Source organism: Medicago truncatula, chromosome 1 (genome assembly GCF_003473485.1).
Source record: "Medicago truncatula cultivar Jemalong A17 chromosome 1, MtrunA17r5.0-ANR, whole genome shotgun sequence".
Lineage (NCBI taxonomy): Eukaryota > Viridiplantae > Streptophyta > Magnoliopsida > Fabales > Fabaceae > Medicago > Medicago truncatula.
Window position 1 is genome coordinate 30,006,657 of NC_053042.1, and position 16,378 is coordinate 30,023,034.

At 33.0% G+C, this 16,378-nt stretch overlaps 2 protein-coding genes across 4 annotated transcripts; both read right to left on the minus strand.

The window, feature by feature from the left end:
- Positions 1–1,297: 1,297 nt before the first annotated feature.
- LOC25483812 (F-box/kelch-repeat protein At1g57790) lies at positions 1,298–5,491 on the minus strand. Of its 3 annotated transcripts, none has more exons than XM_013612523.3 (3): positions 5,347–5,491; positions 3,587–4,734; positions 1,298–1,639 (listed from the first exon to the last, which is right to left on the minus strand). In XM_013612523.3, exons 1-2 carry the CDS (start codon positions 5,376–5,378, stop codon positions 3,636–3,638), a joined length of 1,131 nt encoding a protein of 376 aa, XP_013467977.1. In that variant the 5' UTR covers positions 5,379–5,491; the 3' UTR covers positions 1,298–1,639; positions 3,587–3,635. The 3 variants fall into 3 exon arrangements, with proteins under 3 accessions (XP_013467977.1, XP_024633486.1, XP_039683160.1); XM_024777718.2 differs by having other exon boundaries at positions 1,298–1,672; XM_039827226.1 differs by lacking the exon at positions 1,298–1,639 and adding an exon at positions 1,681–1,797.
- Positions 5,492–9,936: 4,445 nt separating this feature from the next.
- On the minus strand, positions 9,937–11,337 carry LOC25483813 (FBD-associated F-box protein At3g52670). Its single transcript, XM_013612524.3, has 4 exons — positions 10,817–11,337; positions 10,631–10,721; positions 10,217–10,387; positions 9,937–10,128 (listed from the first exon to the last, which is right to left on the minus strand). Exons 1-4 carry the CDS (start codon positions 11,335–11,337, stop codon positions 9,937–9,939), a joined length of 975 nt encoding a protein of 324 aa, XP_013467978.1.
- Positions 11,338–16,378: the final 5,041 nt, after the last annotated feature.

The following is a 16,378-nucleotide window of genomic DNA, read 5'->3' on the forward strand; positions in this document are numbered from 1 at the left end:
GTTTAGATTGGTGGTATAAGGTGGAATTAAGTGAAATGAAATAAAATCTAGTCTATTTTATTCCATCCCACATCCTATACACCAATCCAAACATGCTAGGTGGGTGTGTATGACATTTAATAGAGTTAGTGTGGTACGGTTTAGTTGTATTTCAAGTATTTGGAAGGAAGGGAATGAGAAGCTTTTTAACAACAAAGCTATTTCCATTGATAACATGGTTGATTTTGTAAAAAAAAGTGTTCGCGGAATTGGTTGAATGTTAAATCAAACAGTTTGGACTATGGTATCACTAAATGGTACTTGAATCCTAGAGTATGCCTTGATTTTTTGGAGCTGTAATTTGTGTTGTAGTCATGGTTCGGCTGCGATTCAGTTCGCTGTTTTCATCTGCTAACTGTGTAGTTTCTTAGCTACAGGTTGTTTCCTCTAGTTTGGAGTGTTATCAAGTGGGTTGTAGAGATTTGTCTTAGTTGTGGGTTGGCTTGCCTTAGTTGTGTTGTTGTTCAACCAGTTCTGTATTTGTCCTGTGGACTTTATGTTAGGTTTCTTGGGTTTAAGGTTGCTTGCCGTGAAGCAATGATGCATGCCCTTAGGACACTTGTTAGCATTTTCCTTTAAATTTTTACTGTTCTTTCTTGATAGTAGCTTTGGTGTCTTTTTTCCTTTGACAATTTTTTTTTTTTGCTTTTATTCAAAAAATAAAATAAATAAACTAAATGAAATTAAGTTTTCTTCTTGGTGCAGAAGATTGCATGTTTATGTTATCTTAACTGATTCAAAGCTTCTTTGCTTGCAAATGAAGAATACAAACATTCGTTGATAATCTATATTTGTGGATTTATTTTCATTAACTATTGTACATATAATTTCAAACGAAGAGGCATATTTTACCCAAAGGGCAAGAAACAGACACCTATAGCTGGAAATGTCTATTTGTTCATAGCATGCTCACATTTTCATCTGCAAAATTTTCAGATGCTCAAGACATCGCTAATGCTTGAGTAGTAGTAGTAGTAGTAGTATTGTAGTGTTTATAACTGCACAAAGTTTCACCGAGATTTTTTTTTTTCTTTCTGATGCGAAGAATACTAATATGTTTGAATTGGTTGGTTTATATAGGGTGAAATGAAATAACCTTCATTTTTGAAATTCCAACTATTCTATTGCCCTAGTCTATTTTGTTTAACCATATACCACTAATCCAAACATACTGTACAGCTAAAATCGAATTAGCAAACAATCAAACCAAACATAAAATTTATGCAGGGCTTCAGCCCTCTTTTCTAACAAAAAAATAAAATAGAATAAAATTTATTCAATAAAAAAAACCCAAACATAAAATGAAAGGTAGATAAACATCTATATAAAATCTATAGATTGTATGTCCAAATTAAAAGTCAATAAAGCTGCGGGTAATCAGTAATAATTTATATGAATTCCAATTGTTCTGCATATATAAGCACCACGTCGCAATGCTTGAAAAAATCTTAAAATTTTCAGATCAGCAGAGACAGGACAATCAAGGGACCGAGTCTTTAGCATCAGATCCGATTCCTTCACATATAAGTAGCTTCCTACGTACATCCCACCCGTAAAGATGCTGCCTTCGGCATGCTTCCAAATGAGCTTAACTAATGAACTGCTACACACCAAAGAGAGATAACTAGGAACTCTGAAATTGCAGCATGGAAATTTTTTCATGCAGTGGATTAAGAATTGTATTACTGAACTAAGATAACTAGATGTATGAAAATGCTGCATTCCAACCGAGTTTTTTATATATTGACTTCCAAGTCCCTAGTTAAAAAATGGTGTAAGTTGCACAACAAAATAGATTGCACAACCAGCTCAGCTGTAAAACGTGGAATCCAATCACAAAGTGTAAACACAATACCCAACTCTGACAATATGCTAAATAAGTTCAGCACCGTTTAGTTCAAACAAGGTTTGCTTAGTAGTCAGAATTGCTGGGGCATATTTTATTCTTTTTACATCAGAGGTGTACTCAGTTAAATAATGAGAGCAAAATCTAGACAAAATGGTGCAATTAATAGTGGCTGTGTAGCCAGTTAAACTCAGTTATAAGTTGGCTATGGTTACATGACAAAGTTTGCTAGGTGGAGTGTCTGACATTAAATATACGCCTTCTAGGCTTTATCCTCCCTTGTCATTGTTAATTTCTTTCAAAATTACAAAATGCATTAAGAACTCAGAAGCCATGGCCCGTCGACTTGTGTTTTTGTTATCCTTCTTAACATTGTAAATTGTACCCCCCTCCTCTCTTCTCTCTCCCAAAAAAGAAAAGCAAGCAGCAGGGACTACAACCAAGCCTTAAGTGGAGTAATCTACACAGATCAAACGATGGTATAACATTCTATCATAAATCATATCTGCATCAAAACCAATGACCTTCAAGTCTTCCCTAATAATTTCTCCTATAGTTTTTCTTACCTTTCCACCTTCCATCTAATATACTCTCCAAGTCTCCTTACTATAGAATCTACATGTCGCTTCCACTCATGCCCAAACCACCAGTTGAGATTCAACCATCTTTTGTACAGCAAGAAAACCAAGAATAAGACATTCTTGGCTTGATAAACTTTTACCCCAATAGTTATTTTTCCTTCTTTTCTTCCCCTCCCTACTAAGAAAGTTACAGAGCAAACTTACGCCTTACTACCTTGGCAAACTATGTAAAAAAAATGAGGCGTTATGTGGAATTTTAGGCAGACACTTTACGAAAGCTAATTGTTTAATGTGAATGGATTAACTTGTTTAAGATTTTAACAAATAATTCAACACAAACATACATGAAGTAATGTTGAAATCCTGATTATTCATGTAAGATCAAGTACATACAAGTCACAACTCCCAATAAACCAGTATCTCTCTTAAATAAATATAGTATGTGTAATGCACAAACAATAACATTTGGCAATTTAACCTGGACTCCCTTTTCTCTTTTCGAAAGCCGATGATGATGGACATGGCTAGTTTCAATTAAAACATTGACAGTAACCAATCCATTTTAAAAATATTGACTAGCATTTACAAGAGCTTTTATGTAAAAGGTGCAGTCGATGCGAAGTATTATTTATGAGTTATGACCAAAAACTGAAATGGGAGATGCTACAAAAAAAATTACGGACATGTAACCATTTTTTAGAATTGTAGATGAAACATATTTCTGAGTTTAATTTTGGCATTCACAGTTTTTTATATTATAAAAGCAATAATGTTTGATGCATTAATAGAACAGTTGACTTTTTAGATAGCTATTATCACAGTCCAACTATTATAATGAGATGTCAACAAATAATTAGATGATAGTGTACAATAGTATGAGTGAATCATATTCAAATCCTATAACTTAACATAAGAATAAATGAATGATGAATCCTAGATTACACTGTAGGTGGCAAGCATTGATAATAAAATGAAATAATAAAACACCAACAATGTTGATGAACTGTTAAAATATACACATTTAGCAAAGCACAACCATATACTAGCTTATTATGCATTAGTTTGAAGCATATAACAAGAAGTTATAAAACAAAGCTAAAAACCAAGTGATAACAAATACCTCTACACATTACTGATTTTGGAATGTCCATTTGTTTCACTAAAATTCTTCATGAGAATCCAGAAAAATCCTTTGGTGGTTCAATCCATATGCTTTCAAAAGGGTCTTGTTCACCCCAGTCATGCCACTGCTTACGAGGATAGTAGCGATAGTCATCAAGAGAGAATGATATGCAACGCTTTCCATAAAAACGAACTTTAGAGAAGTAGATACTGTTCCTCATATTTCCAAGGAGGTCAGTCCTTGAATGAGAAGACAAGAAACTAGCAAATAGAGTTGCTCCATCTAGTGTTTTTAGCTCTTCCCATTCCATTGAGGCCTGGTCTAACTTGAAAATAATAGGGTTTTCGCTAGAACATGTGTACATTACTATAACATCTCCCTCTTGCTCGGTCATAAATTTCCCCTTCCACCAATTTTTAGCGAAAAAATTCTCTGGGCATTTGGGTGGAGGTACTGATAGAACACTCCAAGTGCGTTCAGATGGATCGAATACCCCTAGCCAACCCGTTAGACTCAGGCAATAAAAGAGTCCATTACAGAACACAAGCTTATTCCATATGCTACTGACAAAAGGCAGACGGTTTTGGTAATTAACAGTGACCCACTCGGTTGCCCCAGGGTGACATGTGCTGATGGCCACAATAGTAGGACTAACATGCTTAACAGTGAACAATACACAGTCAGGTGATGTTGGAGCACAAGAGAAAGCAACTATCTGGTATGTCATCTCAAATCTTGGCATTTTGATAGTCTCCCGAGTAAAGGGATTAAAGAAAAACACTCGGTCAGTTCTTGGCCGGTATAGCAGTAACCAACCATCTTTTGTGTAACAAACTCTAGATCCATTCAACTCTGGAAACTCAATGGAATAGGTCTTCCGCTGAACAGGGTCATAGAATTCATACCACTGACCAAATTTCGGAAAATACATCAACCATGGTGATTGGTTCACCATGCGTACAGCATTGGCAACAAAATTCCAACTCTTGCAAACAGCAGAAGCACGGACATTATCCTCTAAGGCTAAACGAGATATGATCATTTCTAATAGTTCAGCAGGGAGATCAGCCCATGTTTGCAGCTCCAAATTATCATTTTTCACCTCTGTTGCTTCTCTTCTACTCTTAGCAATTGTATCACTTAACCTAAATAATCAGAAATGCATGTAAGAATTCTACCCAACAAATCCACTTGAATGCTCTTAAAATACAAGAGTAGATTCAAAATTAAAACATTAACAAATAACACACACATCAATTAATGAGCTTAGTTTAGTTTCTATGCACCGTCACTTTAAAAAGTTTTACACTGTCGGTCCATCACAACCAATAATGTAAAAGTCAGATGTTTCTAATGATATAACAGTGTAAAATACTCAAATCCTGAACTAATTTAGTTTAATTCTTTAAAATTAAGCACGATGATAACAGATTAATAAAATTAAACGCATCACTAGTAGATAAAAAACATGCATCACAGTTTTCAACTAACATCTGATCTCACTAATTTGATCCATAAACCCTAATGCAATCAATGTGATAAACATAAACTAGAAGCGAATTTGTACAATTTTGTTCAATTCAGAGTTCAGATTCAATAATCCAACATGAAAAAACTTAAATCCACCATTCTACACAGAGATCCAACATTAAAAACCAATTTTCACACGTTTAGTTTAAATAATCGATTAATCAAAAAAGTGAAATATGAATTATAATTGAAAATTCACAAGTTGATTTGATAAAGAAGTAGCTTACAATTTCAATTTCCTTCTCTTTTTCCCTGACATTATGCGAAATTGATGAAGTAGCGTTGTTGTTGTTGTTGTTCTTCAGGAAAGAGAGAACGAGTGGAAAGTGTTTCAAAGAGAGAAGAGAGAAATGAAAGCACGTGGATATATGAATCAAGTTGATTGAGTTACCGCACTCACACGTGCGAGGCGGCTACGTCTTAGTTACCTGTCCGTCCATCAAATACGTGTGAACTCTTCTGCTTCGACACATATGTATAACCTCTTCTACAAAACAGGTTATACCAAACGTTATTACAAAATACTACAACTATTTTGTAATAACATTTGGTATAACCTATTTTTCTTTTAGTAAAAAACAATAGAGGGAGAAAGATGTAGATCGATAGACGAAGCATGTTAATGTGGGATCTTCTCACCAATTAGCTTATCAATGGATCATGTTGTAAAGGAGGAAGCCGAACACAGGATGATATGGTTCCCTCAATGAGGGAAACTACCGCACCACATGTGAAACTAGCCGAGTAAAGGCCGGAAGCCGTAAGCCACGTCATCGGCTAATAGGAATAATTTTGCCTATAAATATTGAATTTGTAAATTTTAATAGACACATCCATCAAACACAACATTATTTTCCCAAATTTTATCTATTTATCGACACACATGTTTATGAATTTCGTAGTTTAGTAGCTTAAAACTTAAAATAAACATACTTAACGTTCTACTACAGCCATTAAGGAAACCACAATTGATGGACATAGTTCCTCCCTCAAAGTTAATTGCATTAAGAAAAGGGAATCATAGTTGAGGATATCAGTCGAACCTTGGCTAAAAAAAAAATTCATCAACAAATTTGGCATGTCTAGTGGGACAATATGGTCTTCATCACTAACAAATTTTGTTTCTTAGGTCAGGACTATGTTCGGCATATGCACTTAAGGTTTGGTGATAGTATTAGCAATATAAATCAATTGTCATCATCATTAACTGGAATTTCAGGCCAATATAGACCAAACAAACCTTCACAAATGGTAGGGATGTCAACATATGTGGCTCCTCCTAGAACTTTTGAAATTGATACGCATGAAACTCCATAAGTCCAAATTGACATGCAATAAGTTTCACCTTATGAAAACACTATGGAGGTAGACAACATGTCTTACACCGACGTTAATACCAAAAATAAAATATTTGGTCGAAATCATGATTATATTTTCGATAAGTTAGATGAGTTATTTCGACATGCTGCAAAGTGCAAAGATATTTCGACCAAGAGCATACAAACTTCGACATACCGCAATTTCGACCAAGTGATTTAATGTGTTGCATGCATATGGTTTTCGACCAGAGATAAGGATAAATAATTTGAAGTTACAATTGGAGTGCATGAAAGTTGTTTTCTAGGGTCTTGCAATTATGTCAAGTGTAGGGCCCTAAATATAGGAAGTTATTTCTACTTTTAATTTAGACCGTATGATTTAGTGGTAGTTTTTTCTACAAGGTCTATATATCAGTTTGTAATAAGAAGAGATGGCTGGTTTCATGATTTCTAAAAACTTTGTAACACCCACGCCAAGGGAGCAAACAGGTTCAGGAGTGGACAGGTTGACAGATTTCAACAACTCTTTACATTCCATGCAATTTAATATTATTGTTCTTCTTTATTTTCTTATTTGTATTTCTTTTCTTTCTTCTTCTTTTTGAATATGCTCACTTGAGCAATTTTTCTATAATGTTGTCATGAAACAACTTGTTTATTAAAAGATGTCGGATGCAATTCTACATAAAAAAGAACGATAGTTTTGTTCTTAAAGAATGCATGAAGTGCTATTATAAACCGCTAGACTTGAACGAACCACTTTAAAAAGACATTATCCGGTCCTAAAACATTGATGGATAATGAAATTTACGTTACCAAAAATCAGTATAAACAAACTTGGCGATCATGGTGGGACACTTCAAGTTTAGCGTGACTCCACAATTTATAAAAAATGGTTTCAGAGAAACAGAAACCGTATATGAAATGGTATTTAAGCCATGTTTAAAAAAAAATGTTGAAACCATTAAAGGATGACACCAATTGAATTGGAGAATCTTATCAAAATGGTTTTGCAAAGTTTTATAAAGATTGAAACTAAAAAGTTTTAGCCTTTGAGAGGCCTCTAATGTTTGAAAAGTGGTGATTACATCTCTATGGCTAATGATGTCCTAAAAAATTTCTGGATAAATAAGTCAGATTATGACCATAAAAATGGTATTTTTTTAAACCGTAAATTAAATGGGTTTTTTAAAACCATGATCATATTAAATGGCTTGGAAGTTTTACAAAGACTAGTATTTTAAATTCAAAACGGAATGAAAAATAATTGGTTTTAAATTTGGCTGAATGATTCAAATTGAAAAGTCAAGAGTCATATAGACCATGTCTAAAAGAACAACAATACCATGAACAAGTTTAATTTGTTTTCTCAATTTTATTTCTTAAGCTTTCGATTGATTTCTGAAAATGAATCAATGCAAAGAAGGAATTGTAGAATAACGGTTCAAAATGGTGAAGGTTGCAAATCAGAAGGGTTAGAGAACAATTAATTCGGGGAGCAAGCCAATCAGAAGGATTCTTATTGAATTCAAACATAAGTAATTTCTCTATCCTGCTTTATAATTTCTCTTATTGTGATTTTGTCGAAAGAAGGAAGAAAAAAAAATATTTCTCTTGTTATTATCAATATAAGGTTATATATATGCTCAAATCAAAAATATGGTACTTGACCATCATTTCAAATTTAATTGAGTGGATATGTAAGATTGTCTTGTGATACATGATATTGTTCCATAAAATGGTACTTGCCATTAATTGTTAGTTAAAAAAAAAAAAAAAAACTTTCGACTGATTTCATTTGTGTTGATTATGATTATAAATATTCGAAAGTTTTATGATTGGTCTAGATACAATTAAAGTCATGTATCTATGAATGGTATATGCATATACTATAAGTTGATCTTTGAGTGATTTATTTGAAGTTCATTAAAGCCAATATATATTTTGAGATCAATTCACATGATCAATCCATTTTGGATTTATGTGAATGATTACCAAATTTGAATTTGTCTTAAAGAGATGAAAAAGAAAAATGATTAAGTGGTCGAAGAAGTTCATACCGTATTTAGTTTTTTTTTTTTAAAGAAATACAGCGTTTAGTTTTGGTATTATGTTTCAAAATGTTATTTCTCTCATTTTTTTCGAGAAACAATATTTTGGGTGGCCTCTGTTAATACAAAAAATAAAATATTTTGTCGAAATCATGATTATATTTTCGACAAGTTAGATGAGTTTTTTCGACATATTGCAAAGTGCAAAAAGATTTCGACCAAGAGCATACAGACTTCGACATACTGCAATTTCGACCAAGTGATTTAATGTGTTGCACGCATGTGGTTTTCTAGTGTCTTGCAATTATGCCAAGTGTCGGGCTCTAAGTATAGGAAGTTTTCTAGTGTCGGTGTCGGACACTGACGTGTGTCAGATACCGGGACACTCCTAATTCGAGAGTGTTCGTGCTTCATAGGCTACCGGTGTCAACGTGTCCTTGTCGTGTTAATTGCTTCATAGTTATTGATTTATCTTTACCCAACGAAGAATAGATGGAAGTTGCAAAAACATTTTAACTGAAACTAGGCCAACACATAAGAGATGTTAAATTGAAACGGAACCTATTAAATCTAATTTAGAAAAGCTTAACTAAGATCAAAACAGAACTATTGTTTGTTAGAGGAAGCAACAACTCGTGCAAAACATATTCTAGTGTTTTGGCTGTTCTGTCATATATATGAAAATATGTGTTGCTTAATATAGGACCAATGTATGTATAAATAGAACATTGTGTTACATGTTGTGTTTGATCTTTGAAGGATTGCATATGCAACAATCAAGCTGTTTTAATCTGGCTAATACTATTGCTAAGTGATTAATATGATCGCATTATTCTTACTTTCTAAGTATATGGCTTTCATCTTTGAAATAAAAAAGAGTATATAGTTTTCCCATTCCTTCCCTTAAAAGTTTATCATTGTCTTCATCAGTGCCACAAATTTCTTAGCCATTAAACAACATGCATGAAACTTATTCGATGAGTGCTTGATTAGTACTTTATAGTGCTTTTCCAATTCTAACTTGAAACGAGTCAACCAAAAAAAATTCATACTTCCAAATGTTGATGGCTATTAAGATTTTAAATTTTTGCACAATCTTTATAGGAATAGGTTACTCAAGAGCAAGCGCACACACATTCACAAAGGATTAATAGATTCACAATGTTTAAATTTTGTGAGTGAAATTAAATTTTGTTCGAGTTCATGCTATAACAGATAGAAAAAGATCCATGCTATAACAGCAAAGGATCCTTGGGAAATTATGCTCAATACAAAAGTGTAAATCCAATTTAACAGACAAGGTAGCATGGCTCATCACGAAAATTGAGTTAACAAAACAATGCACAGATGAAAGTATTGGCGGACCATTGATTAGTATAAACCTATATTGTTCAAACCATCAAATTCAGTAGTAGCAAATATTGAAACTAACAAAAACACAAAGCATCTAGGAACTGCTGAGATTCAGCTTACATGTGGGAGAGATATGTTGCGCATTCTGCAAAATATATGTTGCGAATCGAATATCAGTTTCACAAGCTTCATAGTCTATAACTTCAAATTTTGTTAGATGAGATGAAACACATTCTGGAACATGATCTGGATATTCCCAATGCTCTATGGTTGTTGAATACTTCTCCTGTCAATCCGATACAAAATAGGATTTGTAAAAATACTCAATAGAAGAGAAGAACTGGTGAAATTTTTAGTAACTATATTAAACAAACCTTTGCAATGTAAAGAGAGTGAAGTTTGGGACAATTCTGTAGCATTTTCACCACTACCTCCCAGTCATGAATGCCTTGAGACCAAAATAGTTCAAGTTCGGTTAAGTTTTCAAACATGGGAAGGCTTTTGTCAAATGAATTGATTTCTTTATTGGAAAGACTTTGCCCAATCTGCATAGCCACATCACAAAAAAGAAAATACATCTTATAAATACAGATATCAAACATGATGAAATCAAAGGACATTATTTGAATGCTACTGCGGGCATCTCTTTTTGGAAGAGAGTTCAGTTTCCCTGTCTTTTGCTCCGTTCTCAAGTCCCTGAACTTACGAAGTCTCGTTTCTATAGTATACCAATTCGTTAACATACCTCCGAGCCATTTTTTATTAACATAATGACATCGAGCTCATACCTTGGTATCGTGGCAATAGTGAGCCAAGGTAGTATTTGCAGTGAATCCACCGGTTAAGTAGTCATGCATTACGATAGGCACGCCCAATTCTCTAGCAAATACAGATATCAAACATCACATATAATATAATATAATATAATATAATATTGATTATAAAAGAAGATGAATCATCATCATATATCATACCCCATATACAGATAGATACACTTGACATTATAAACTGCTTTGAACGGCACATTGAACAATTCGATACAAGCCGATTTCAACTTTGACAAGTGTTTAAAGTACCCTCCCTCTGGAACACCGACGTTAGCATTTACACGATATATAGTCAAAGATTTCAATTTGGGACACCCAAAAAGAAGTTTCATGAAATCCTTTGTATCATCGAAAAAAATGTGAAACAGAAATAACGTTTCGAGCAAAGGAAGATCAACGGAACAGTGAAGCATAGAGCCTACACTTATCCTCGTCGTCAAATGCAGATGCACAAGTGTTTTACAGCAGAAAATGGTAGGTGCCAATGGAACATCTAACAAGTGTAGATAGAGATCCTCCACGCCACGTCGTTTTGTTGCTTCAAGCCAATTGTCGAAACTCAAACAGCTGTCAGCCTCGTCCTCCCAGAGTTCAGACTGATACCTAAGAGAAAGAGATTTGAGGGTGAGGCGTTGAGCCCATGGAGACCAACATAACAATTTGTCCATAAATCGAAAGAATTAAATCCAGTCCTTTGAGTCGTTTACACCTTCATCATCAATGTCGAGACGGGAGAGTGAGTAGCACAATGAGACCCACCTCTTTGAAAGAATGGTAGTTGCATGGAAGCAAAGAGAGAATGCGAGTTAGTATATCATCGGGGGGAAGTCGTTGAGGGTATCAACTTTCACCAACTGTGACGGCAACATTTTTTTCCTCTTACTATTTTTGTTTTCCATCGAATGGTTCTTCGGAAAACAAAGGTTGAATTGGTTAAAATTGTGGATGCTGTGAAGAAGGTTTTTGAAGAGAAAATCAAATAAGAACGTTGTAGAATAAGGAGAGAAAAACGCTATTTCTGTTAGCATATAGCATTTTTCTTCTGCTAGTAAGTTTTGAAATTCTGCAAGATATGCTAAGCTTTGATTCCGTCCAATCAGCATTGTTAAATGGGAAAAACTTATTCCTTACCGAAAATTCTAGGAAACACTCGTAGATTGAAATATATCCATATTTTTTTTCCTTAAATCTATAAAATAACGATCATTTTTATAAAATAGAGTTTTTTGTTGGCTATTATATTTTAGAAAATATCATTGTTTATAAGAATCATATTTAATTTTTTACATTTTATCGTAAAAAATAATCAATATTTTCTATTATGAGTAATAAAAATTTAAAAAAAATCAAATTTTATTTCACATACACTTTTGATAATTAAAATTTAATTATTATAATTATAAATGATTGAAAATAATAAAAAAAATTATTCAAAAAACAACTCAGTTAATTATTAGATTTTAGGCTTAATACATGCTTTGGTCCCTAACTTATTTTTGGATTTCATTTTGGTCCCCTAACTATAAAGTGTTTCAATTTGGTTCCATAAATCTTCTGTCGTTTACTATTTTGGTCTCCTTCGTTAGTTTTTTAATGTCAAATATTTATGATATAATTTCAACCATTAGATTGCAGGTCTATTATATACAATAGTGAACCATCACCACATAATTTTTTCCCTTTCTTCATCTTCTTCCTTCCACCCCTTCTCATATTCATACAAAATTCAAGGAACATTTTTATTTTATTTTATAAAAAGAATATTTTATTAAAGAATTAAACCAACATTACAAATGGACATAATGTGATCTGGAACGGATTCCATCCACACAACATACGAAAGTATATTTGGCTAGCTCATGAGCCAATTTATTCCCATCCCTCTTAGTAAATTGAAATTTACACTTTATAAAAAAGACCTTTCATATTTCTAATGCCCAACACTATCTTTCCCATGTAAGATCTAGAAACAGAAACACTTATGTTCACCCTTTTTACAAGTTTATCACAGTCACTCTGGAACTACTGCCCCTAATCCCCATGTATCAATTTCAGACAAATTAGCATCACTATTAGCTTTTACATAATCAGCTTCTGGTTTGTTCCATCTAATTTGTGCGTTTCGGTGTTGGGTGTGGTGTTGTGTTTGATTTAGAATCATGCAACAAGGAGAGATAATTTTTTTATGATGTTGTTGTTTTAAAGCACCATGTTGTTGTTGTGCTGTTTATGTGCTGAATTTGGAGAAATCCATTTTTTTTAATTCATGATGATGATGATGAAAAGAATCAAAAAGGGTTGAATTTGATTTCTTGATGTGTTGTTGCTGCTATTGATGATGATTTCTGGATTTTTGTAGAAAAAAAAAATCAGGGTTTTAATTCTATTTGAAGGTTTATGTATTTTAATTTAATGAAGTTTATTGTTGTTTTAGTTTGAGTTTTTTATATGAAGTTTTGTGCTTCTGATTTTTTTGCTTTCCTGGGTAGGATTGATGAAGGATTGATGAAGATGAAGAAGATGATGAGAGAAGAAGATGAAGAAAATGATAAAAGTTTTAGGTGTTAGTGGTTCACAGGAAAGTACAATAGACCCTACATAATTCAACGGTCCTCTTTTAAAGAATAAATCAAATGGTTAAAATTAAAAAATTTAATACGGCCTATGGTGAACCACCTTTAAATATGGTTCACTTTAGACTTTTGATGTTAAAATCTAACGGAGAGGACCAAAATAGTAAACGACAAAAGATTTATGGGACCAAATTGAGACACTTTATAGTTAGGGGACCAAAATGAAATCCAAAAATAAGTTAAGGGACCAAAGTATGTATTAAGTCTAGAATTTAACACACACACCCACCCAAGTCATTTTTTGTTCATCATTAACTCTATATTCTTTGCATTTCGTTGACCTACGCAGCTCATAGATCAGCTAAAGCGGCCACATCCTCAGCTAGTTTTTAAATTTTGAAAAAAACATTAGATTGTTCTGAACACATTTTAAGTAATGAAATGATATAAATTTGTTTTCCTAAAAAAACCTATAGCTTCCAATTTTCCAAACGATGATTTAGGTAGTGAAGAATCAAGCTGATGATGCATTTAAAATAATTAGATGCAATGATTTAGCATATGATGAAAATAATGTTAGGAACGAAGCAGTATATTTTGGGCAGCATCAAATGGACCAAGAGGGAGGAAATAGTTAATTATGATTTACTTGTTGAGAATGAATAATATCAAGAATATTGAGGACAGAATTAGTGGAAAGAAGTCGAATACTTCTTAAGCAGTTTGGTCTAATCCTAATGTTCGACGTGACATAAAAATCAGGGGTTACACGTAATTTTGATGACTTTGTCTTTATCTCTCTTCTAACAAGTAGTAATTCTCTTTTATTAAAATAATTTATTTTAATTATTTATCTATCACTCTATCTCATCTAAAATACACTAAAATCACCAAATCTCAAAGTCACCCATGTATTTTCCGCAACTGCGAAAATCAATCCCACGAATTTTGAGAGACTCAAATGGGCGACAAATTCTCCCTGAGAGTAGAAGAGATACGTATAATCTCATCTGAGCGTTCTTGGATTTTTAAAATAAAGGAACCATACAAATAAATGCGGCACTAAATTTGGTGTTGAGGGATGAAAAAAGGTTCAACACATAAATACAAGATCCACCACAACGAAAAATATTACGAAATAAATCATTTGTCCTATGAGGTATAGGCCACCGGTTAAAGGACTCTACATTGAAGGAGTGTAAGGAGGTTTATGGTTCGATATTCCTGTTGCTAACATTTTGTTCCCCTCTAAACATAATACTAACAACTAACGTTTGTCTATAAGAAAAAACATTCAAATTATATTGGTCCACCTCATTTTTCTTTCTAAATGCAAAAGAAAACTTTATTAACTACAAACACGCACATGATGCGATGCTAATAACTCGTGGTTTGAACAATTAATATTTGTATTTAATGATTAACTCTTTATTTTGTTTCGGTAGAATGACACAGAAAAAAAAAAAAAAAAAAACACTAAGTGCTTGTTTGGTCAAGCGTTTTCACGCCCCAAACCACGTTTTGAAGGCAAAACACCGTTTCAATTATTTTTCTTATGTTTGGATGTTTTGCAAAATCAAATCCCAAGAAAGTGATTTTGGTCCCAAACGTGGGTTTTTCAGAAGCCACAAATTGAAGCTTCCACGGCAATTCAACAATCACGTTTCACTTTAAAAGGATGATTTACCAAACTACCCATATTCACACAAACAACACAACTGCTTCTTCTTCACATCACCCAGATTTCAGCCAGTTGCATGTTCCCCTTTCTCTATGAAACACACAGCCATACAAATCTCTCTTTACTTTGGTAAGTTTGAGGCCATCACACAAGCTTTGAGTGATGAAAAAATGGGAAAAGAATATTAGAGATATGGGAGGAGGAGAAATGGCAGAAGGGTATTGAGAGATGGGGAAGCAAATCAAAATGGTAGAAATCAAAGAGACATACAAGAAATTGAAAGATCTATGTCAATGGGTATCCAATTGGTATGAAATTGAAGGATTTGCATAAATGGGGATCCAATTGGTATGAGAGAGTTTCTTGAAAATGTTTTTCTTTTTCTTTTGAGGGTGAACGTGTTGTTTTCTTTCTGTTCCTTATTGAAGTTAAAAATTTATTTGTTATTTATAAATATAAATACTTTTTTTTTTTTGACAAAAATAAATATAAATACATTAAAAGACCATTTTGGTTGTTAAAAAAAAAACCCATTTTGGTAATTAGACACCCAAAATCAATTTTAATCCAATCTATCCAAACAACATCAATTCATATGAATTACTTTTAAATGAGTGCATCCAAACATAAATCAATTTACATCTAATTCACTTTTAATCAAAATCAATTCTCTTAAAATCAATTCTATCAAAATCAATTCTCGCCACCGCCATACCAAACACACACTAAGAACACAATTCAGTCTAGGACATAAATCTACAAGAAGATCAAACCTAATTTTAAAGAGCGTTCAAACTTAATTACAAAATCTATACAATAGTTCCTTTACAATCTCCAAATATATATGTATAAAAGAAATGTTAAAAATATACTCATTTAGAAAAGAAAAAAAAGCTTCACCACTCAAGAAGTTAGAACTTAGAAGCATATGCGAACGAATAACTCTTTTCAGTGTTGAATCTAGAAGCTGCATGTTGAAGAAGCTTCAATGTGTGAACGTAGCAACCGACCAGTCTTGAGGATAAGACATGTGGCTGAATAGTGTTGGCGGCTTCTATTATGATTTGCTTGCTTCGAGTAACTTCATTGGATGAGTAGAAATGCAGAATCTAACAAAAAACAATGATACGAGTAGTAATAATTCATAAATTATTAGTATTAGTCACTCAGCGTGCTTTGACTTTTACACTTCCAGAAGTAGCACTAGTTATTATACTACTCCCAATGTCTTTCAAATCTCAACCTAACATAAGGTCTTATCCAACGCAACAAAGTCACCTTGTTGTTCTTTTTTTAAAATAAAAAGGTAAGTTCTCCTAACGTCTTCTAGAAACAAAGAAGTTATAAGAATATTGGTGTTCAAACATTAATAAGTATTTGATTCTTTTATTTTTGTCATGGTAAATGTACGTCTCTTTAAGGCAAATAATTACTTCCTCCATTTCAAAATATAAG